The 23,039-nt window shown below is 45.5% G+C and overlaps 1 protein-coding gene across 1 annotated transcript; it reads left to right on the forward strand.

Annotated features, from left to right (window-relative positions):
- Positions 1–997: 997 nt before the first annotated feature.
- Positions 998–5,068, forward strand: LOC144774039 (olfactory receptor 52E4-like). The gene is made up of 2 exons (XM_078659073.1): positions 998–1,900; positions 5,003–5,068. The coding sequence occupies exons 1-2, from the start codon at positions 998–1,000 to the stop codon at positions 5,066–5,068; spliced, it is 969 nt and encodes a 322-aa protein (XP_078515199.1).
- Positions 5,069–23,039: the final 17,971 nt, after the last annotated feature.

Raw genomic sequence — 23,039 nt, forward strand, 5'->3', positions numbered from 1 at the left:
TTGCACACTGCCTCTGAGATAAGTCTGTCTGCTCGTGCCAAGCTACCAAGAGGGGGAGCAGGGGTTATTTTAGGAGTGTACCCCCTTACACTGACTAGAGGCAAGGGTCCCTATTTGTCACAAGTACCTACCTGTGCCAACTAGAGAATCCCAAATCTAACAACGCCCCTCTCTATTTTGCTCTTTATTATCATTTGCCTTTGAGACATACCTATTTCACTTTCTATTTATATCTCTTTCTTTCTCCTTACCTTACTGCCTTCTCTACCACACTCTATGTCTCTTTTTATGCAATTAATGTTCAGCATGCCCTGGGAGAACACTGATGCCAGAAAAAATATACCTATGTAAAGACAGAAACCTGTGTGCCCTGAAAAAGTGATGTTGCCAGCTAAGAACAGAAGCTCCAGAGGATAGTGTGAGGGACCAATCTACAACATAAGGCAAACTGTCAGATTACTGCACTAATGGCTCCCCCTCAAATGCATGGTCACCAAATGTCAGATTGAAACACAGAACATTGAGTGGACTGTTGCGCAACTATCATGCCCAGGGTGTAAGCACATTGAAAGAGAACACTCACCACATTGCAGTGCCTCCGGCAATAAGTAGGCAGACAGGTGGAAAACAGGTGCATAATATTTTGGGGTCCATGCACAGAGGCATGTGCAATCAACTTTTTGTATCCTATTTTTAGTTCATTTGTCAGTTGTTTTAGGACTATGTTACACAAACCTCTTGAAGATGGAGGGCACTTTGTTGCTAACCAGTGAGGATATAGTACTAGGAGCTAAGGCAGATGGTATTTCATGTGTGGAGCTCTTGAGAGATCTCAGAATAAAGTCTGAATGTCCAGAAATGTGAAAGGAATTTGCTTGACTAATGCTGTTGATGTTGTATTCAATTTCATTTCTACCCAGTTTAAGCAATTTCATGCTTTAATGACTTATGCTCATGTTCTTTTACAGGAAGTTAAATTAATATCCCAATAACTATGATGTCAGCATGCAATTCCTCCCACTTCCTACCTTCCACTTTTGTTCTGGTGGGCATCCCTGGCCTGGAGGAGCTGCACTGCTGGATCGCTATTCCATTCTGCACCATATACATTATCGCAATCATAGGAAATTGCACAATTCTGTTTGTTGTGAATGTGGAGGAGAGCCTTCATTTCCCCATGTACTACTTCCTGTGTATCCTGTCTCTGGTGGATCTTGTTCTGTCCAGTTCAACGCTGCCTAAGATGCTGACTGTCTTCTGGTTCAATGTCCGGGAGATTGATTTTACTGCATGCCTTCTGCAGATGTATCTCATCCACGCGTTCACAGGGATGGAGTCTGGGGTACTCCTAGTAATGTCCTTCGATAGATATGTGGCCATATGTAAACCCCTAAGATATAAATCCATCCTCACCACTACTCTGATCGCCAAACTTGTAACATTTGTGATTGTCATTAGGCCTCTGGTCTTCGTGACACCTTTTGTATTCCTTATCCGTCGGCTACAGTTTGGTGAGAGTAATGTCATATCTCACACTTATTGCGAACACATGGGGATTGTAAAACTTGCCTGTGTGGATATTCAGGTCAATATTGCTTATGGATTGTTTGTGGCTTCCTTTATGGTATGGGATTTGATACTCATTGGGGTTTCCTATTCCAAGATTCTGAAAGCCGTCCTACGCCTTCCCAAGGGAGTGCGATTGAAGGCCTTCAGCACCTGCAGCTCACACATTTGTGTCATCCTTGTGTTCTGCACACCAGCCTTCTTCTCTTTCTTGACACACAGATTTGGCCATGGCATTGCTCCTCATGTTCACATTTTCCTTGCTAACCTATACATTCTGTTGCCACCCATGTTAAATCCCATAATTTACGGGGTAAGAACAAAGCAAATCCGGGTAAGGGTGCTAAAGATTTGCAATTTGTGTTGACACAGCATTGCAAAAGTAAAAATCAGGTTCAGGGCCACATTTGCCATGAACAAATTACCAATACATTAACCAGGTTGTGAACCTTGAATGCACTTCTCTAATAGCTTGAATTCCACGAAAATAATCTGACAAACAGACTGATATTAACAAATACACCTGCCATTTGTAGGACAGGATTCCAACCACAAGGTGTGATTGACCAACTCAAATCTTAAATGAACTCACCCTTTGACTACCTTTCTATTCCATATAATGCACCACAAGTCAAATTTCCTTGTTTCTGAAAGCATTGTCACTGATTTTCAGGGAACTTTTTGCCCTTTACTCTTTTTATGCAAGCTCCAAAATACTTATGCAGTTTAATATATTTCTGTTCCTATGAAGGCATCTGAAAAATAACGACATTCTTCAATGTGGTGAACATTCTCTGTAACCAGCATAATAACCATAAGAGTGTGTTCCTAACTGAATGGCAAACCCATTGCAAAATGTAAATCTTTGGTTATTCCAATGTAAGGGCGTGATTCACAAACTACAGTTTGTAGTGTGTTTTGTGGTATTGCAGTAGTACTGACAAACTTACTACAAAGTGCTATTCGCAAACTGCACGTTTGTTGTAACTTGCACTTTTGTAGTTAGTCCGTACCGCCACTATTTTCAATGGAAGGATGTTGTAGTACAGGTAGTTGGCCATATGTAGTGCTGGACTTATTATAAAAGGTAAGTTACTACAAAAGTGTAACTTACTACAAAAGTGCAGTTTGTGAATACCGAAAAGTAATACACTTACTTAAAAGTGTAAACTTATTCCAACTTTTCCTTTCATATAATGTATAGATTTCTGTACTAGACTGTCTGTTGTGTGATACTTGCTTTCTTTCCTTTCATTCCCCCTATGAACTTGCACACTCTGTTAACTTTTTAAAGGCCTATGGAAGCACCTATGGAAGGGTCTTTGTCTCTAGAAATTCCCAGGTATGTGTTGGCCATTTGCCCCATCTCTTAAAAAAACCTCTCCAATAATTGATCAGAAAGTTGGATCACTGTATGAAACTTATTTTAGAGAGATGCTATGTTCCCACAACACCCTGCACCCAGTTTGTGCTTCGAGGAGGTTGTGGGAGTGTGTCATGGCTATGCAAGTATTCAATCAGGTAGGTTTAGCGGGGGCCAGGCGTTGTCATTCTATCATTCATAGGAACATTCTAAGGATATTGGTAGGTTTTCCACCTCAACATCGACTTCAGAATATTGCCCTAGCTGAATATTACACATATGAATTTACCTTGTCAATATTTTGGTCCTTGTTATTTTGGTCTCAATCTTTTAGTAGCATAAGGTTTCTGTTATCGATATGTAGACATACGACCATTGGTAAGCTTTCGGTCTTCTTTTTCTATTTCTTGTGAATTCTGATGGGATTTTGTCACTTTTTTCAGTGTTTTCAAAACTTGTACAAATCGTTGGTTATCTGTGTTTACATTTGTTTTAGCTGAAGAACAATGACGACAGTGGTGTTTTCCAGTCTTTTTGTTATCTGTGTACACTGACATTAGAGCACTGTTGGTGCACAGGCTTCCATTCACTGCAGCTCTCCTTAACATCTTATCAATTTTATTAAGTGTTTGTTCAGTGCAAACCCAGATACAAGAGGCAATGGAATGCTATACATTGGGGAAAAAGGCACAGCAATGGAAATGGAAAGCATTGGTGCACTTTACAGTCACAGGGGGATATAGGGCAGTCCCAGGGATTCTGAGCTGTGCTGCAAGGTTGGGGTGTTAGTCGACCCAGCTGGTAACTAGAAAGCAGGAGACTCGCCTAAGCAGCACTGATTGCTATATTGCTCAGACTGCACCTGACTGTCATTGATGCAAGAAATTGGACAGAATTCATCTTTCCTGGATTGTTCTTCACTCCTGTGCACATACATGCTGTCATGCCTGCCCAGGCACACGGTGCTGCATTGTGTACCTGCAGGCAGTATTACTCATGTGCACAGATTCAGGATTAGTTAGGCCTTCTCATGCATAATAAGGACATCTACCCCTTACTTAGATCAGGTTCAGGAAGAAAGCTTTGATGGCTAAGAGGTCAATTAGATTCCTCTCTTTTGGAGCAGTGGGGTATTGGCATGTTGAAGGATCATCTCTTATAGGATATAGGTGTTCATGAGTAACATAGGGCTGATCACTTCAATCACATATAGTGCCCAAAAGGTTTCTTCTGCATCTACTTTTATATTAGGGATATACTTTGTGGGGTGGTGGGGGGTGGTCTGGGGAGAGTCTGGCCTGGGCCTTACACAAAATCACAGTTTTTGATATTTTACAATTGATACTAAAAAGGCCACAAATGTGGCTCTCTGAGCACCTGTTTGTCACTGCTATTCTTGGAACCTTTTTTCTTTTCTTCCCAACTTCCCTATATGCATGCACGTTTACAGATTTGTTTCCTTGGCATGCATTAGCAAATTGAGTGCACTACCCAAATACATTCTTGACAAGGTCTTTGCCAGATGCTTCAACTGTGCCCTGGTTGCTTCCTGTTTTTCACTGCTATTCTGGGAGATTTGCACCTTTTAACCTCTTCTTTCAGCTAGGGTCTAACTCAGATCAAAGGAACTGGATGCCAGTGCTCACTGGTAAAAAAAGTCTTTCTTCTCTCCACTTTGTAGGTTGCTGCTGTATACATAGTGAATGTGCTCAGCCACTGATACTTTCCAATGATTCTCATCTGGAACGAAAGTGATAGAGCCCAGATATCTGAACCTCAGTCTCTTGGTAAAGTCATCAAATATATTTCCCCATTGGTCGTATGAACCTTTGTTAGCCGACTAGCGGTGTTGTAAGGGAGCTAACATCCAATATAAATTTCCTATTTTGTGAAACTTACGTGACTCCACAATAAAGACCAAGTATCAGTGAATTCAACCTTAAAGGTTTATTTCAAAATGGTAATCCAACCAATATATATGTAAAGCATGAATATATTCAAAAGATACAATAAAATGGCCTGGAGACCAAAATGAGCCAGTTAATTAAGTTGTACATGTTTGTCATGATGCAGGAAGAGGTCAGCCAAGTCCTAGTCCATAACATCAAGATGAAGTCTGTTAGGCAATTAGTCTTTTAGCACAGTCCATGTCTGGGAGGACCAGGTTGTGTCAAGTAATAGTGTGGACAGCCCTAAGACCGTCCGTTTATATGATACAGACATCTGAAGATCAGATTGTAATGGAGATTTCAACATGCTAAGGTGAGACAGCTCAATGAAAGCTGTGAAGCAATGTGTCCATTGGCCAACTCCATGATAAGTGGGTCAAGAGCTTGTAACTCATCACTATATAATTTCCATCATTTTTCGTAACACATCAAAAGTAGTTTCATAAACTGAACATTTGCAAAGATAGTATTTTAATAATGACTAGGCAGGGGATTCATTGGCAAACTAAAAGGAAAGTTCCAAAAACACACTAGTAGTTCTGCTATGATTCAAACCCTTTTGAAAGTGATTCCCCAAACAAACACAAACTAATCTATTGGGCGACTGACAAAAGAGTATTATTAACTTTAAAGCATTTAAAACTCATGTTTTAATTTTTTTTCAATTTCATTTTATACAATGCTAACACTTGATGATAAGTAACACAAAGCAGGGCTTTGCACTACTTTGTGTTACTTTTAGTCAATTTCCAGTGCAAAACAAGTTTTGTGCTGGAAATTAATTAATAAAAAAAAACATTTTCAGCTGATTTGTGTCTCTTTTATGAAGCAAACCCAGTGCAAAATGTTAGTAAATTACCTCCATGGTGTGGTGCTCTATGAAAGCTGAAAACAAAAAATCTAAGTTTACATTTATTTTGTTTATAAGATCTGAATTCTATGTTAAATGTGTGCAGGAACTTCTGAGACAGGCGATAATGCACAAGTCAGTCACTTACCATGTGACACATAATATTGTTGAGAATTAGAATACATGCAATTTATTTAACAAAGATCTGAGAGACAACCAGGGCGAAATTTGTGCAATAGTTTTTACATAATGATGTGAAAAATCACGTAATTACACAAAATTTAAATGTAGCATTTAGTGATAGATTTTAGCCTGAAAGGCATATTTGCTTTTATTTTGTACATTAACATGCATTTCTCGCAAATAAACACTAAAAACAAAGCACCTCCAACTACATTTGCTCACATTCTGTTCATTCTAATATTTGCTTTGTTCCCAAGCTCAAGTGCTATAAGGTGACACGGTTTAATATCATAATTTGTTCAGACAAGCATAACGCAAAATTCTCAAAATTACACAAAATATGCTATTGCTAATTAAATTTCACATGGGACTACTCTAATAACATATTTATTTATTTATTTATTTATTAAGCTTATTAAGCGCGACAGCTACCCAAAAAGGGTTTCCCGGCGCTGGACAGGCAGAGTGCTAGATAGCCAACGTTTCAACAGTTACTGGAGATTATTGATTAAACAGCCAGGTTTTGATGGCTCTGCGAAAGCGGACGTAGCTGCTTTCCGTACGGATACTCAACGGGAGAGAGTTCCAAAGTTTGGGGCATAGGTAACCAAAAGACCTGCCTCCCATTCTCACGAGTCTGATTTTGGGCACATTAAAGTAGCCTTGGGATGAGGAATGGAGGAGGCGTGAGGGAGAATAGGTCTTGACAAAAGGGGAGCTGTGCCCAATTTGATTGTAAACATGTAGCTCAGGGTTGCACATTGTAATCATCCAATTACAGTAGAAGTTGAGAACACTTCAAAAAAAGGAGGTGGTAGGTTGGTGGGGGAGAGCATGGATTAAGGAATAGGGCCCTTATTTATGAAGGCCTTGCGCCACCGTTGCATAATTGTTTTGTGACTCTGCTGGGGTGTAATCAATGCGCCACACTGTGCCCAATTTACAAAGTGACGCATCTATGCAGATGTTTCACTTTGTAAAAGCCTGCACAACATTATACCTGCGTCAGGTATAATGTATGCAGGGTGGCAGCCTCGGCCGGCAGTGGGAGTACCTACAGGGCGGTGATGTGGGGAGGGGGAGGGGCAGGGTTGGGGGTAGTAATGTATGTATTACAAAGTTTTACAGGTAAGTAAACATTTAAATAAATAAAACAAATTTTGTTACGCGCACTGCATCGCATTTGGGGATGCAGTGCACTCAACGAATTTGCTTTGTTATTACAGTGCCGAATGCCCCATGGGGTTCAATGGCATCGCACCAAGATTGGAATCAAGCCACAGGTTTAGTCCAGCCACATCTGGAATAGGAGCCCTGACACCTCACCGTACAGCTGGAGGAGTGTCAGACAGTGGGGTCTGGAGTGCTGTGGATCTCTCAAGAACAGATGCATATCATCCGCGTATAGCAGTACATGGTCTTCAAGGCCAGTCCCCCACTGCCAGCCCGAAACCTGGGCATCACACCGTGTAAGCCAAGCCAGAGGCTCTATCACCAAAGCAAATAGCTGTGGGGATAGTGGGCATCCCTGGCGTGTGCCACGCTCGATGGGAACTGCAAAGGATAAGACCCCATTCTCCCAGACTTGAGTAGTCGGGGGAGTGGTACAGAAGCCAAACCATACACTGAAACTCCTACCCCCAGACCAACCCGGCGAAGAACTCCATCCATAAAAGACCTACAACACTGTATTGAATACTTTAGTGAAATCATCTATCAAGAGGGCCAGAGTGCCATCGAGGTTTGGTGCCTGAGACAATGCCGCATGGACTCTCCTAATACAGTGGCACATTCTACTGCCCAACATAACTCCACACTGATCTGGATGAATGAGGTGAGGTAGGACCCGCCCAGCTGTGCAGCTAACACTTTTCCATGGATCTTAATGTCAGTGTTAATCAACAAAATCGGACGATAGGTGGAACACTGGTCCTTAAAGAAACCCTCCTTGGGCAGGTCAACTATTGTAGTGCAGTCAAATTCTGGTGGAAGAAGACCCCTGCTGCAAAGCGGGTGTATAACATTTCAGAAGATGGGGCCGTAAGATCTCATGGAAGCATTTTTAATATTCAATGGGACATCCATCTGAGCCGACTATCCCTCTGGCTTACATCCCCGACATATCAGCACTCACTCCCTCAAGCACCAGGACTTGGTCCAGCTTCTGGGTCAAGTCATTGGGTATAGTTGGCAGAGGTATACTGTCTAGAAGGGGATTTACAACTTCCACTGGTGGCGGGAGACATTTCAAATATAACCCCCGATAAAAGTCAGCAACGGTCTGAGCAATTATGGGGAGCTCCTCCTGGGGATGACCCAACGAGTCCTGAATTACTGGAACCACTCGGTCGGAGACACTGTGGGTTGCCAGCCTATACAATAATTGACCAGATTTATCATCCAATCCATATACCCTTTGCATAGATGCCCTCCAACATTGTCTGGCTTCTTTGAAGGAAACCTGCTGCAGTTCAGTACGGGCTATGGCTAGGAGACAATGGTAATGCTAGGTGTCCTGGCGGCAAAGAGCAGCTTCCACACGTAGTATCTGTGCTTCCAAGTTGATCAGGTGTGCCATTAAGAGCACCTCAGCCTGATGAACATAGCCTTTAATAAAACCTCTCAAGGATATCTTACTAGCTGCCCATAGCATCGCCGCAGAGGCTACCAAGCTTACATTGAGCTAGCTAAAAAAACTGATATAATCCCTTCTCGGCGAATGCTTCACATTCAGAACTTTGCAAGTGCCATGCATTGAACCTCCAGGTTGAGCACAGGACAGTGGGTTGAGCTACCCATGACAACAATATTGGGTCATGATCAGAGATACCACCAGAGAGAATGTGCACCGATTGAACCGAGAGAAGATCCTTCCCCAGTAGCCTCACTAAGTTTATGCGGGATTCCGCTGCATATGCAGCAGATTGATGGGTGTAAGAACTCTGGGTAGGATGCCAGGAGCACCAGGCATCGCAGAGTTACCCATAAAATACAAGGGCAAGTAAACTGACCAGGAACACCTGGCAGGATATGGGGCAGAGCCGGCGTCCAGAACTAGATCTCGATGCACATTAAAATCTCTTCCAATCACCATAACGCCCTGAGGGAGAGTCAGGATGAAGGATCTCAGCAATTGTAAGGAAGGCTGCATCAGGGGTGGCAGCACATAACAGGATATAAAATTATAATGCCTAGCTTCCAAATGGCACTTAATTCCCACATAACATCCCTGATTGTCTGTGTTGGGCACTGTAACTGCTAGGGGAAGAGATTTGTGCAGCAGTATAGTGACTCCTCTGGAGCTATGTGTAAAACCTGAGTGGTGAACCCTGTCATAGGCAAATTGGCACAGAAAAGGGCAGGTCGTACTTAGTAGGTGGGTCTCCTGCAAGAAAACAACCACTGGCCTGTGTTGCTTGATATATCGTAACACTGTAGAAAGCTTAATGCGGTCCAGTAGGCTGTTCACATTCCAAGAGAGCATCGTTATCTTAGGGGAGGTCATGATGCGCCAGAAAAAACAGGAATAGTCCTCACCCAACAGGAAGGGGCTATGAGATCCTGAGGGCTTGTAGTGCCATGCCATGTCAAGCTAACAGCTGGTATCTGCATAGTTGTTGCCGCCACCAACCTCGAAGGGAAAAAAATTGTTAAAACAGAACAGTCAAAAAAATAAACCAGGCTCAGAAGCCAGGCTAGACTACCCTCCCACATCATCCCTCCGCCACACACTTTACCCCAGGAAGCATCTGTCACCCTAACCAGTTAACACAAAACTTCAAAATAGGGGACAGGAAACCTTTATGGTCCAAAGACACCTGTACAAGAGGAGGTAGCACCTGAACATGAAGTACACTACATAGGAATGAATTTGCCCCAGAGTACCCAACAGAAGCAACAACAAGAATGAGAAGAGAGCCACCCGGGCTGGGGCTCTCACTGGGTGCCATCCTCTCGTGCAGTCCCCCCTAGCCTGCTCCCACAACATGACATTGTAAGTGGAAAAGAAGCCTCTAAGTCATGGCATTCTGTAAGGCTCAGACGAGGAACTCAGGTAAACTTCTGCAGAGCGAAAACCAGTGGACTACTTGAGAGGTTCTCGACCTTCCTCAGTGAAGCTGTCCCTGTGGTAAGTTCCTCCTGAGCCGAGCCCGAGCACTGCTCATGGGCCCCACACTAGATCTTGGATTTCTGAGATCCGGAGCACCCCCGGTCTGCCCATGGTGGGATAGTAAACCAGTACGCTGCATTGTGCTTTCAGATCGGCGCAGCTTGGTGAGGGAGGGGTTGGCTGCAGCAGCCAGCCATCAGTTTCCCATTCTCAAGCCTGATCTTTTGTGTCAAAGAAGAGAATGCAGGATTGGAAGAAGATCTTGAGATAGATGGGAAACAGAAGCATGTAGAGCATGTCTAATGTATAGAGCGTCTGCTTCACTTCAGCGAAGGAGCGCTGCTGCGGCTGCACTGCCACTATATAGTCAGGAAATAAGAGAATCTTCGAGTTGTCAAACCACAGATCAGGATAGGTGCGGACCTTTTGTAACATCACGTCACAGTCCTAAAACTTGAGCAAAATCAGGATCACAGGCGACAGGGAAGCTTAAGGAGGAGGCCTCAGTGTCAAGAAGTGGTGCACTCTTCCAATGACAAAAATGGGGGGAAGTTTATTTTTGGGCACCCATGTTTAAAACCGGACCTCCAGCAATCCAGCCAGGCTCTCTGCTCCAAGGATTCAAGTAGGCCAATAATTCTAAGGTTGTTACACCAAGACCTGTCACATCCTCCGCTCTCTCCACCAGGGAGGACACTGGGACAGACAGCTTGGACATCGGGTTCTTGGGGAATGGGATTTTGTCCTCGCCAAAGGACACATGCGGCCACATGCATCAAGTGAATTTGGAATCACAAACGGTGCGAATCGGAAAAATCGACCGTTTGCGATTCCAAATTCACTTTTTGGTATGCATGAAACAATTTTTAAAGAACCGCAATTTTTTGCATTTCCAAAAAATGCGATTGCATTTAATTAATCGCATTTGTGCGATTCCTTAAATGCAATGCATGAATTTTTAAAAAAAGCGAATTTGGAAATAGGAGGTGCAAATTAACACGAGGTTGACCCTCGTGTTAATTTGTAAAATCTTTCAAAAATGCTCAAAAAAGCATTTTTGAAAGTTTCATGTTACACACACACATGCCCTTTGGACATGTGTGTGTGATACTTGCACTTAAAAAAACATTTAAAGGGTGCAGGGGGGGTCCTTTGGACCCCCCTCAGCACCCTTGAAATGCATCAACAAATTGCGATTCGGAAATTCACAAAATGCAAAAAGGCATTGATTCCTATGGGCCTCTAGGCCCATAGGAATCAATGTAATGCCATTCCTTAATTGCGATTCGCAATTAAGGAATCGCAAATACCGAAAATTTGCAAATTAAGAAATCCTAAAAAGTTTAAAGATTTCTTGATGCATAGGATTTTGCAATTCCTAAATTGCGATTCCTTTATTTTCGCACTTTAGGAATTGCAAAATCCTACAATGATGCATGTGGCCGATGGTTCTCAACCTCTGTGGACCTGTCCACCACATTACACAGAGCAGGACGCAGGAAGGAGAGATCCACTTATAGGATGTCTACTATGGACTCTACAATGTCCCTGGAGTCCTGTATGGCCTTGGGGACCACAGCTAGATCCGCAGACCCCTGCCACCCCGAATCAGGCATCTGATCTGTTGAACCTTCTCAATGTTCGTGGGAAGCCGACGGCGAACCGCAGCCGATGCAGGTAAGCTCTGTGGGGCAGTGGCAGGCAGGGTGGGAGGGGGGAAGTTGACAGAAGACATAAAAGGGAAAATTAAATAAATAAATAGATCCTATTCCGTCGCCAAAATCCGGAGCCCAATAATCAGGTAAGTAAAAAACAAGAACACCTCCAGGGCAGGGCCCAGGGTGGCTCGGGGGGACTGAGGGGGGCACCAACCACCCAGACCACCCAGACCACCAGACAGCAAGTCCTCAAAGACCAAATGCTAGGGAGGGGGGGCAAGAAATGTCCAAGAGCAGTCTATAAATGGGTGCGCTAGATAGGAGAGTTCCCCCTCAGGTCACCATTCCCGGCCCTCACCCCCTGAGCATCTCAGCACCCTGCAACGACCTTGAGGCAGCAGTCTAGTGGCAGTCCACTTCTTACCCCGAGATGCCCACCTGGGGTCCCAACTCAGGCAGCAGGGCAAAGGACTCCAGCATTCTCAGTCACTTCAGGTGCAACAAGGCAACAGGAAGTGCTACCATCACAGGGCTCGGGTAGGACCACCCAGGTCCCAATGGGAGCTCCCCTTCTGCACAAGGTCCAGAACACCCAAAACCCTTTCCCCACTGCTGGCCCCTCAGAAGTTTTGGCGAGGCGCCCCAAGTCCACTGCTGAAGTCACCTGCCGCGCTGGCCACATTTCACTGCAGGCCGAGTCCTACCTCCCTCTCACCAAGAAGGCAGACTCAGGCCTGGAGGCCAGATCCGCATCTGCTGCCTCAGCCGCGTCCGCTCCTCCCCGGTTGCTGCACAATCCTTTTCACCACCAGTCCCCCATGGGTTCCCCAGCGACACTACACATGTGGTCCAGGCAGGGTCGTGGAGGGGGGAAGGAGTGAGAGAGAAAAGGGCCCTCGTGGCTGGTGAGTGGCTCTCACCTCCGGTCCGAGGTGCCCCACCCCACGCTATTACAGCTCTCCTGCCCAGCTGCAATAGAGCATCGCATCAACCGGCTTCAAAAGTGGCCCTGGGCCTTTCTGCTGCTACGACGAAGGGGAGGGCCCTCATCTCCCAGCTGGTTACCAACTCACAGAGGAGCTCTTTACTGCGGGATCAGCAGAGTTGGAAGCCGCCCTCTGCCTGGCAGCCTCCGGAACTCACTAAGGCTCACCAGGCAAGGGGTCACATTTGGGACAGAGCTCCTCCTCTCAGGCCACTCCACCTATGTTGAGGTCCCGGTCCCCCCGCCAACAGTAAGCAAACCTGGTGACTCTGCGGAGCCCAGCAGCTCTGCACAAAGGCCTCGTCCCTGCAGAGGCCCCACAGCACAGCAGGCCTCCACTGTGCAACAGCAGTCCAGCCGCCCAGGACTAGCTCATGGAAGTGCCCATTCGGTACCCCTGAGCCCTGCAACGAGCCCCAGTACCCCAAGGATCGAGAAGGTTGTCGCTGCCAGGCAGGATGACAAAATATGGTTTAGTCTGTGTCCCTGAAGAGTTGTGGAGTTGAAGTGGCAGTTTGGCAACATCTTGGGCACTAAAAGAAGAAGTTTGCTTTTCACTGAAATTTGAGAGGCACTGGCTAGCTACTTTGAAGTGGAAATGTAGCATTGCTTGGTGCTCTGTACAGCGTTCTAGATAATTTCAGAAAAAAGAAAAACACAATCCTAACACAACATAAAAACACAGGACAGCACATATCAACAAAACATTGTAATAGGGAAACACAATTCAACATATAACAACACAATTCTATTGTTGTATTGCTGTGCTGTGATGTTTTGTGAATGTATTGCTGTGCTGTTATGTTGGTGTTGTTTCTGTTGTTTTGTTTTGTTGTGATGTGTTCGTGTGTTCATAAGTTGTTTTATTGTGATCTTTTTGTCCTCTTGTGTTATTCAGTTATGTTTTGTTCTGTGATTCTGTTGTATTGTTCTGTTAGGCTTTTTTTCTGTTATATTACTAAGGTTTGTTCAGCATTTCGTGTTGTTGTGATTTTGTGATGTTATGTTCTCCTGCTTTGTGCTGTTGTGCTTTTGTACTAATGAATTCTGCTGTTGATTTAGAATGTTTTTGAATTGTATCGCTGTGGTATGTTCGTGTTGTGTTGTGATCTCCGGGTTTCTTATGTTGATGATTTGCTGGACTATATTGATGTTGTGTTAATATGCTGTTGTGCTGCGTTATTGTGATGTGGGAATGTGTTCCGTTGTTGGAGTACTGTTTGTGGTGTTGCCTGATGTTTGTTCCATTATATCTTCGTAGAGGTCATCAAGCATAAACATGTACATGCACTTTTATCAAACTTGCCATGTCAAACCCACTTTCATGCTACTGCAGTAAAAGGTACTTGAGCCATATCACCAGAATGTGTCATGTTTTAGCAAGCACTTGGGCTGAGGCAATGAGGGCTAGACTTTGTGATATAAGTACTCCACAGCTGCGCACTCCAAAGCATTAATGAGTCGTCGTCCGTGGACTTTTCAAAAAAAGTCATTTCAAAGTGCACAGCACATCTTCATATGTAAAATTAGCTGCACTGTGTCTACTGTAAGTGCACAGACAAGGCCTACTCAGAGAGAAGGGCAGGCGTCTGCCATGTGGTTGTACTGTTTATCTTAAAACAAGGAGAGGGGCTCAAAATGTCCAAACGGACAGATCACCACAAACAACAGTATAGCTATAAAGATTCCCTTTGAACCTGTACTCTATGCTCTTTCTAACTCTACTCGAAAAGTGTATTTCTTTCAAACATCCAATTTCACACCAATCAGCCCAAATTTATCACACAGTTGGAACAACTCCACTCCAGATATGAAAGTACTTATAGTAAAAAGCTTTAATGCATCATTTATGAAAATCACAAAGATAAATCACAACATAAAAATTCATATTAAAAACACATCAGAGAATAACATGATACCCGAGAGGGCTATTAAAAACACATTAAAAAATTCATGGCTAATACAGTAAATATGTCAACATAAAAAAGAAAGTACCACATGGAAGGGAAATAAAAAAGGCAATCAGATTATGCCTTTGAAGTGTTAATTTGAACCTTATGTTGACAAGACTTAGCAGAGAACAAATATCCCTTACTTCTGAAGTTCCTGTTCCACATCAAATTTAACAAAGCTCTCTGCGTCGACGCGTTTCGGTGGATGTAAAACGAAGAGGACCTCCTTCTTCAGGACTAACAATAATTTTCCTTCCTCATTCAATTTCAATTAGTGTACCTTCACTCTTATTGTATTTTTTGATAAGGGCAGGCACCTATGTCTTCGATAATCAATGTTGAAATAGTTGGGTATCCCTCAGAATCAATGTGTAGCGGCCTTAGCTCACAACATCACATCAGCATTAGTATAGCAAATCTCTCTGTTGAGATGAACCGGATCGTGTCTCGGTATATCTTCTAGTGAAAATGAAGCCTTTTATTAAAAAAGGGGGATAGACCTCTAGATGTATAGGGCAATACGTTTCTTACATTGTCCTCCCTGCACCCGGAATGCTCTTGCGTAAGCTTTATAGCTCTTTCAACCCTGGGTGCTCCATAGACAGTCATTCGTGTCTGCTTCAAACGATAAAGCAGACACGAAGGACTGTCTTTTATTGTTTGTATCACAATTAGGAGGGGACATGAAAGGGGCCTTTCCTACTAATTGGGGGTCACAGCGGAATGTATCGCTGGTTTGGTAGCGCAGATCAGTTATTGACAATTCAAAAAGAAGATTTAAGAAGGGGAAGGTCTCTTTCGTACTTGTTTCCATTCGGAAATCTTGTTGTGCATCCTGATGGCGCATTATTAGACAACAAGACACGACCCTTAGGAAATCCAAAGGATCATATTCTGAGTGATCATGGTTAATAAATACATCAACTTACACATTTGTGTGTAAAATAGCTGAAGATCGAAAAATCTCTCACCTGTTCAGCATTTGTATATTGCTACCATTTATGTGTTGATATTGCCTCGTTGATCTATGGATCTTTTGGTATGTGAAAAGGTCTGTCCATTGAATGAATGCGGTATGAGTGGATTGGTTGACGAGCGGGAGCACTAGTGGGGGCACCTCCATGGTCATATCTGAGGGTGCAGTCATTTTCGTTTTAATATTTATGGACCTTTGGAATGGCTTTGCAATGTGATATGTATGGATATATTTATATAGATATGATTACAATAAACGATATATAATTCTTATAACATTCAAAATGATGACACTTTTGATTCTTTGTTGTTATGAATAGTATTGCTGAAATTATATGCATATATACCATATACCATGACTCCTAGATGAGCATCTTCTAAAGCAAGGTGAGATACTGGGCCAATTGAATTCATCAGGCAGTTTGTTTAGTTCTTTTGTGAATGCATCCTGATGCAACAGACAGTGGTCCAGGGAATCCCTGCCCATTCATCTCCATATATTTCAAAATGGAAAACTCTTTGGAGCAAATTTCATAACATTTGACTCAATACTAAACCCAAAGTTGCTTCACTTCATTGTGTCAGAGGGACAGGACAGAACAGCACCATTGCTCCTAACATATGGTGCTGTTGCTCTCTCTCCCAGCGCTGTCACACTTTGGACTGCCTGATGCAACTTACACACCCTTGCACCATAGTTAAAGTGTTTGTTTGTGATCTCTAATATAGATTTTGTTCTGCCTTTGTACTGGAAGGGTATCTTTCTAACACAAAATACTCTGATTAGACACAGTTAACAAGTTTTCTAACTATTTATGTGCACTGCACATTATTCCAGCTTCAAGGAGATGTCATTTTTTGATACAGATCTGTGTGACCTTTTTTGTAGCTAAGGATTCGAGCCCAAAAATGTGGGTGGTTGCATGAAAATGTACATGTACCATCTGTAGTGTCCTGCTGGACACGGTCTAGTTGTTCTAATGATGTCATCCACACTTTACATCCACCCACCACTGGTGTCACGAGTCACGTGACCCAGTTAATAAAGGGGGCCGGGCGCTCGTGCTCGAGGCCAGTTTTACTAACCCACTATCTCGTGTCTGCATCCTTCATTGCAGCGCCATGTGGGCCTAAGGCCCAACACGACACTGGCGACGAGGTGGCTGTGCCCCGCGTGCACCAGCTAAAGAAAAAGGGGGAGAGAATGATGGCTGCCTAAAGGCAAACCCCCTGCGACGATCGGCGCCTGCCGCCGAGAAGCCTGCGGAGCGAGTGCCTAGCCCCGAGTCTGCACGTCCAGGAGAAGGTGACCGGGAGCCCACCCCACACCTCTCCAGCCTAGCCGAGTGCTGCCATGTGGAGTAAGGCACACAGAGACACAGCGCACCGACTGGAACCCACCCGCGTCGGTCGCCACTGACCCCCACCACGGAGAGTCCAACGCGGAGCCCACCCACATAGCCATGGCGCCCTGCTGAGCGCGATGCTGCCGAAGAAGAACACATAGAGAAGCAAGGCCAGCGAAGCCCACCCGCGGCCAGCCTGCAGCACCCCCCGCCGCGCAGCGCGTGTGAAGTAAGACTGCGGCGGCGGGGTGGATAATTTTTAAAAGGACCGCCGCGCAGCATGTGGAGAGCTGCCGGACGCCCATGCACACAAAGCGGAGCCCACCCACATCATCGTGAGCCCCTTAGCCCCACAAACGAGGAGGCCGAGCGGAGCCCACCCGCATCTGCCATAACCGGGCCGCAACTGACTGCCCCCACCGGAGGTGACTGGGAGCCGTCCCTGCGCCTCCTGTGCTCAGCGCATGACCTTCCCCCTGCGTGGGGTGAAGAAGGACATCAAAGCAAAGCCATAGCCACGCGGTCTGCGCTCCCTGCAGCTGCTGCACTGAGGAGACCTCCTGCGGAACGGCCCGTCTCGGCCAAGGAAAGTACAAGCCTACCCCACTCCCTGCACCAGGAGGCATATGCAGCGAAGCAGAGCGACTGCACGGCCCCTCCCGCTTTGCCAGCCCCGATCTAGGGAGGCCTCCAGGAAGAGAACTTTGGCCTGTGAGGTGCCTGCAGCGCCACCCGGCCAACCCGAGCAGCACCGCACCGGCCACAAGACACGGTAAGGAGCAACTGAAAAATCTACCGTCTCTGGGCAGACATTCCCTGTACCCGCAACACACAGGGCACACCCAGGTGGATCACCAGCAGCGCTGCCTCATCCGGCGTCTTTCCCCCCCCTCTTCCCAGCACCAAAGGATACACATGCATAAAGTGACTCACCGGGAGACGTGAGGTGCCGCCGCCGGCCGGCGGAAGGGCCTCCTGCGGTGTACAGGCTACTGGCTGCATTCTGTCGAGGGTTCGAAAAGCAAACAAAACGGCCACTGACTGTGAGAGAAAAGCCCTGCAGCGCCATCTAGTGGCCGTTTTGCGCCAATGCAGTTTGAAACGAAAAAATAAAGCCCACAGGGGATTGTCAAGCCTGCAATAAAGAGCACTCGTTTGCTGCCGCCCACAATCAGTGCCAACAACAGAGGAAGCCACGTCCAGGCTACTACTAAAAAGTAGAGAACATAACCAGGATCATGGAAATACACAACAGCTAAAACACTGCTGCCATACAAACTCAGTGACAGTAAAGATTGGCACTATTCCACAGGAGTTGCATGACAAGGCTACCTGACGTGCCAATGGTACCAAGACACCACAGAACTGTGAAAAACCCAAAGAGGCGCTGCACAGCAACACGCCAACACCACAGGACAGCGCACAAAGGTGCCAGAGTGAGGCAGCGACACGCCAGAGCAAAGGCAGAAGCCGGCGCCACGACAGCGCCGCCTCGAGGTCCAAACGCAACGCCCTCGAAGAAAAGGAAAAGAGTGACAGCTCTGTCACCCAGAAGACCGGATGAGCACAGGTGGGCTGAACAAGTCAACAAAGGGAGAAAACCGAGGACTCACAGCCAGCCAAGGAGCACAACCTGACATGCCAGACAGCCACCAAGGCAGACCGACGTCCCAGGATACAGCCCCACGGATGAACCAAACATAAGCCGCAGCAAGCGCAGTCCACGTCTCATCCCAACGCTTCCCCAGGCGACCGTCCATCCCCGAGCGTCGGCAGTCTGAGTCAGTCGGCATCCCTGCTCCCGTCCGCAGATGCCAAGGGCGAAGATCAGCACTGAGCGGCCGCCCTCTCACCACCTCAAGATGGAGTCGGCAGTGGCCCCACAACAGGCAAGAGAGGAACCGAACACTCTACGTGTCAAGCCGCCACCTAAGGTCAACATCAACAAAGCGGAGGCACATGGCTGCCAAATCTCTCCGGACATCCAACACTCCCAGCAAGTCCCCAACACCTATCATGCCGAGTCTATACATGGCTGGCAACCACCATCACCCCAGCCATCAGCACCTGCGCCAATCAACACCACTGCCAGAGACCAGCAGTGTGGACTGGCAAGAGGTTCAAGAAGTTCGAGTAAGACATGGTCCGCAACCAAGGAACCAACGAACTTCGACACCCTCAAGAACCAGAAGTATAACCATTAACAGGAGAAGGTCGCGGCGACTGGTCCAGTCACAGAGTGGAAAAGAAGACAGTGTCCTAGAGCCAGGAGAAGACCAGAAGGAAACCGATGGAGTGCATGCCGCTCGGAGAAACCTGGTCAGGAGGACAAGAGCAGCGAGATGGCCAGACCGCGTCGCGAAAAGGGAAACAGAAAAGAAGGGCACGATGCCATGAAGAAAAGAGAATGTGGCACGACTCCAGCAAGAACAACAACATCCAGAAAGGTGAGGAGAGGTGTGACAAGTCTACACACCCACCAGAACAAGAGGTGACATGCACCACAACACCGCGTACAGTGACCCACATGTCCAGGAGAACATTGGTGGCACTAGAAACAGAACAGGCATCTACTTACAAGTTCCCCGAACAACCCGTCGACTGCAGGAATGAACAGCCTAGACCATTGGCAACACCCACCTTTGGGATTGAGCGGAAGCCTGGATGCGGAGAATGTTCAGACGTCCGGCAGAAGGAGAACTGACCACTCCACACCAGCTCGTGGATATCCAAGGAGCAAAGGCCTCAGGGACACAGGTGGCAGAGGGTCCCGACACGAGAGATGGATCCGTCGCTGTCTACCCTGCACGTCCCAGGAAGAAGAGGAACTGGTGCGCAAAGGAAAGAGTCAACAACCACCCTCCAGGCAGAGCTACGGATGCACGGTAGTAATCTCATCGCCTCCTCCATTCACACCGGCTTGTGGAGTTGAAGCGACGCTGCAGAGAACACCCTGCCCAACGGAAACCTGAAGAAGAGGGCCTCCGGGACATCTTGTGGCAGGAGAATACCCGCGAGAGGGGCGTCCCAGTGAGAGGGGTGCCTTTCATCCTCTCCCTCCTTTGCAATGTGAAGCCAAGCGGCCTACAGTGAAGAAACCCGAAAGACTAGTAAAATACAACCTCCATCAAATCTACCATCTGGTCATCCTGTTCTGTGTCACCCCAAAAGCAAGATCTCAATGGACTGAAGAACACACTTCCATGGCGCCAGTCCAGAAGAGCACGCCCACCGAGAACCAGGACGTCGAGCCCAAGAAAAACTAACACTTCAGCGTCAAGTTCAACCGGCGTCATCTAGCAAGCAGCTGAAGAGACCCTTTCTAAAATTATGAGTTTGCATATTTTGTGTTTTTCATCCCACAGGTTCGGACTTTGTTTTGTCTCCATTTTACTAAGTTTGGGAGGAATGTGGTGTCCTGCTGGACACGGTCTAGTTGTTCTAATGATGTCATCCACACTTTACACCCACCCACCACTGGTGTCACGAGTCACGTGACCCAGTTAATAAAGGGGGCCGGGCGCTCGTGCTCGAGGCCAGTTTTACTAACCCACTATCTCGTGTCAGCATCCTTCATTGCAGCGCCATGTGGGCCTAAGGCCCAACACGACACCATCCTTGATATATATTTGCGCAAAGTAGTGCATGGCTACCTTCCAGTAAAAAACAAGTTTTGGCTCTGGAAAGCGAACACCAAAAACACAGTTTGCACCAGTTTCCATCTCTTTTGTGACACAAACCTGCTGCAAAGCATTGGTAAATCTGGGCTATTGTTTTTCAAAAGAAAGCAGCTCTGGTTTCTTTGAGGAACATGAGCTGCTTTACTGTGATGGTGGATTGCTGTTCCTTGCAGATACCACATCTGTGTTTGTAAACAATCACAGAGGATTGGAATAGTGACCTGCCTAATGAATGTTGAATAAACAGGTAGCTTTGAGAACCAATGCAATCGCAGATTTTCTGATGCGACCTTTTAGTATCTTGGTCTCAGAGATCAAACATCAGTGCCCAATGTGCCACCAATGCCATTGCCTGCCTTCTAGTACATCATGTCTTAGATCAGGTGAAGCCCCTCCTCGCCCCACGCCACAGACACTGTGGTTTGATGCTGTAGCCGGTTAAAACACAGATGCTGTACTGAATCTTCAGCGGTTACTGCAAAAACAACAATGATGGACAGAATGTGGATCAATGTCACACATTCACCCCAGTCAAAAGATTTGGGCCCAAATCCATCGTTTTTCCACTCCACACCACCCTGAATCTTCAGCTCATGCTTTGCAATTGCTGTTTTTTTTAATAATAAAAAATGCATGTTTTATTAGCAGACATGAATATTATATATGTCTCTTACATCCTCTTGTAAGCAATATGTACCATCATTAGTCAAAATCAATGTAGTAAATACAGGTCAGTAAATCCATGGGGCAGTTGTTCGTTTTTTGATACATAAGTACAAGCTATAGAAGGAAATGTCCCGTATTTTGTATTCAATTGTGTTTGGAACACACACACACACACGCACACACTCACACACACACAAGCATGATGGTAAGCTCTCCCCAGATCTTCCTTGGTGTAAATTGATGTCTCTTGATATAATATAGCCTTGAGCTGGAGGAGTGGGGCTGCGGCTGGGATTCTTTTGAACAGTATTGCCATCCGTGGCCAGCTATTAATTAGGCTGGTTTGTCATTTGCTTTGAGTGAATTAATTTCCAGCTTCGAACAAAGCTATTTGCTAGGTGCCCATCTTGGTACCAGTTCCCTCCTTCAAGAAGCACATCCGTCTGACTGAGAGAACCGTCTTCCAAGGAAGCTGATCACTTTGAGATCTGATTGGCCAAACAGGAGCTTAATTAAATGCCTTCTACACCCATATAAAACACTGTGGATCATCATCTGTGCAAAGGGATTCTTTCTTAGAATGAGTGGTGAAAGAGAACCTGCCCATCGCCTTTGTGGTCAGGAGTGATAACTGTGCCACCCACCGCAAGGAACTCTATCAAACTGGGCAAAAGAAGTGAAGCAAACGTTTAGGGCTCCTCTCTACATTTACCAGTCACCCCGGGACATACAGACCGCACCACGAGTATCTTAGGGGACCTTTAAAAGGATTAATTTAAGATGCTCTCCACCAAGCAATGGGGAAATGGACTGCCACCTAAATAACAAGGTTGTGATTGCTTGTGTGCCTATTTGTGTGTTTGTGTGTGTGCATCTTCGGTGTGTGTGTTTGTGTGTGTGTGTATGTGTGTGCCTGTGTGTATACGAGGCAAGTGAGCCTGTGTGTTGGTCACATAAAATATATTGTAGCCGTCGGTAAAGAGAAAAAGCCACACACGTTTGGGGTTTCTTTAATTGTTAAATCTGACTGCAGTTTGTAATTTGTTATAACTGATGTTATGAACGTCAAAAATACCCAAGTTTGAGTTTGAATCAGCGCCCTTCAGCAATTGGCTGCTTTGAATCAGCTTCTTTCACTTATTGCAGTGGAAGCAAGAATACAACCTGTAACCATTTGATCTCAGTAGCATAACGTCAGATCATCAGGCCTATGTTTCACCTAACTCTCATTGTTTCTTCTGTCAAGATTCCCCTAAACAGATGCTACAATTACCACTTAGGGCCTCCGGTGGATCTTGCGTTGAGCTATAAGGGACTAGAATATTCAGGCAATGAACAAATATTCTATGAGGACCTGGAATAGATAATTGTTATTTCAGACCAATGATTCAACATAACATCACTTTTATCAGCCATGAATATAGATTTCTAGAGACAAAGAGCATCCCAGAAGAATGAGAAAGAATCGATCAATGTAATTCAGTAAAAACATTTATCTAAGGGCACAAGAATGCAAGGGCAGAAATACATTTAATGATCAGATTTAATAACAAGTTGATAATGCAAAGAAGACCACACAGAGCATGAAATTTCAGGTTGAAGTGCTGCTCATACAAACCATTTTTTTGAAACAACAATGCTCCCATGCATCAAGGAATCAAGCATCAAGATAAACACAGACAGAGTCGATTCTGTATTAAGTGACTTGTCCAGCCGGACAGAGGTCTGAATTTTTTACTTTAAGCAAGAATACAC

This window comes from Lissotriton helveticus, chromosome 8, assembly GCF_964261635.1.
Source record: "Lissotriton helveticus chromosome 8, aLisHel1.1, whole genome shotgun sequence".
Taxonomy (NCBI): Eukaryota; Metazoa; Chordata; class Amphibia; order Caudata; family Salamandridae; genus Lissotriton; species Lissotriton helveticus.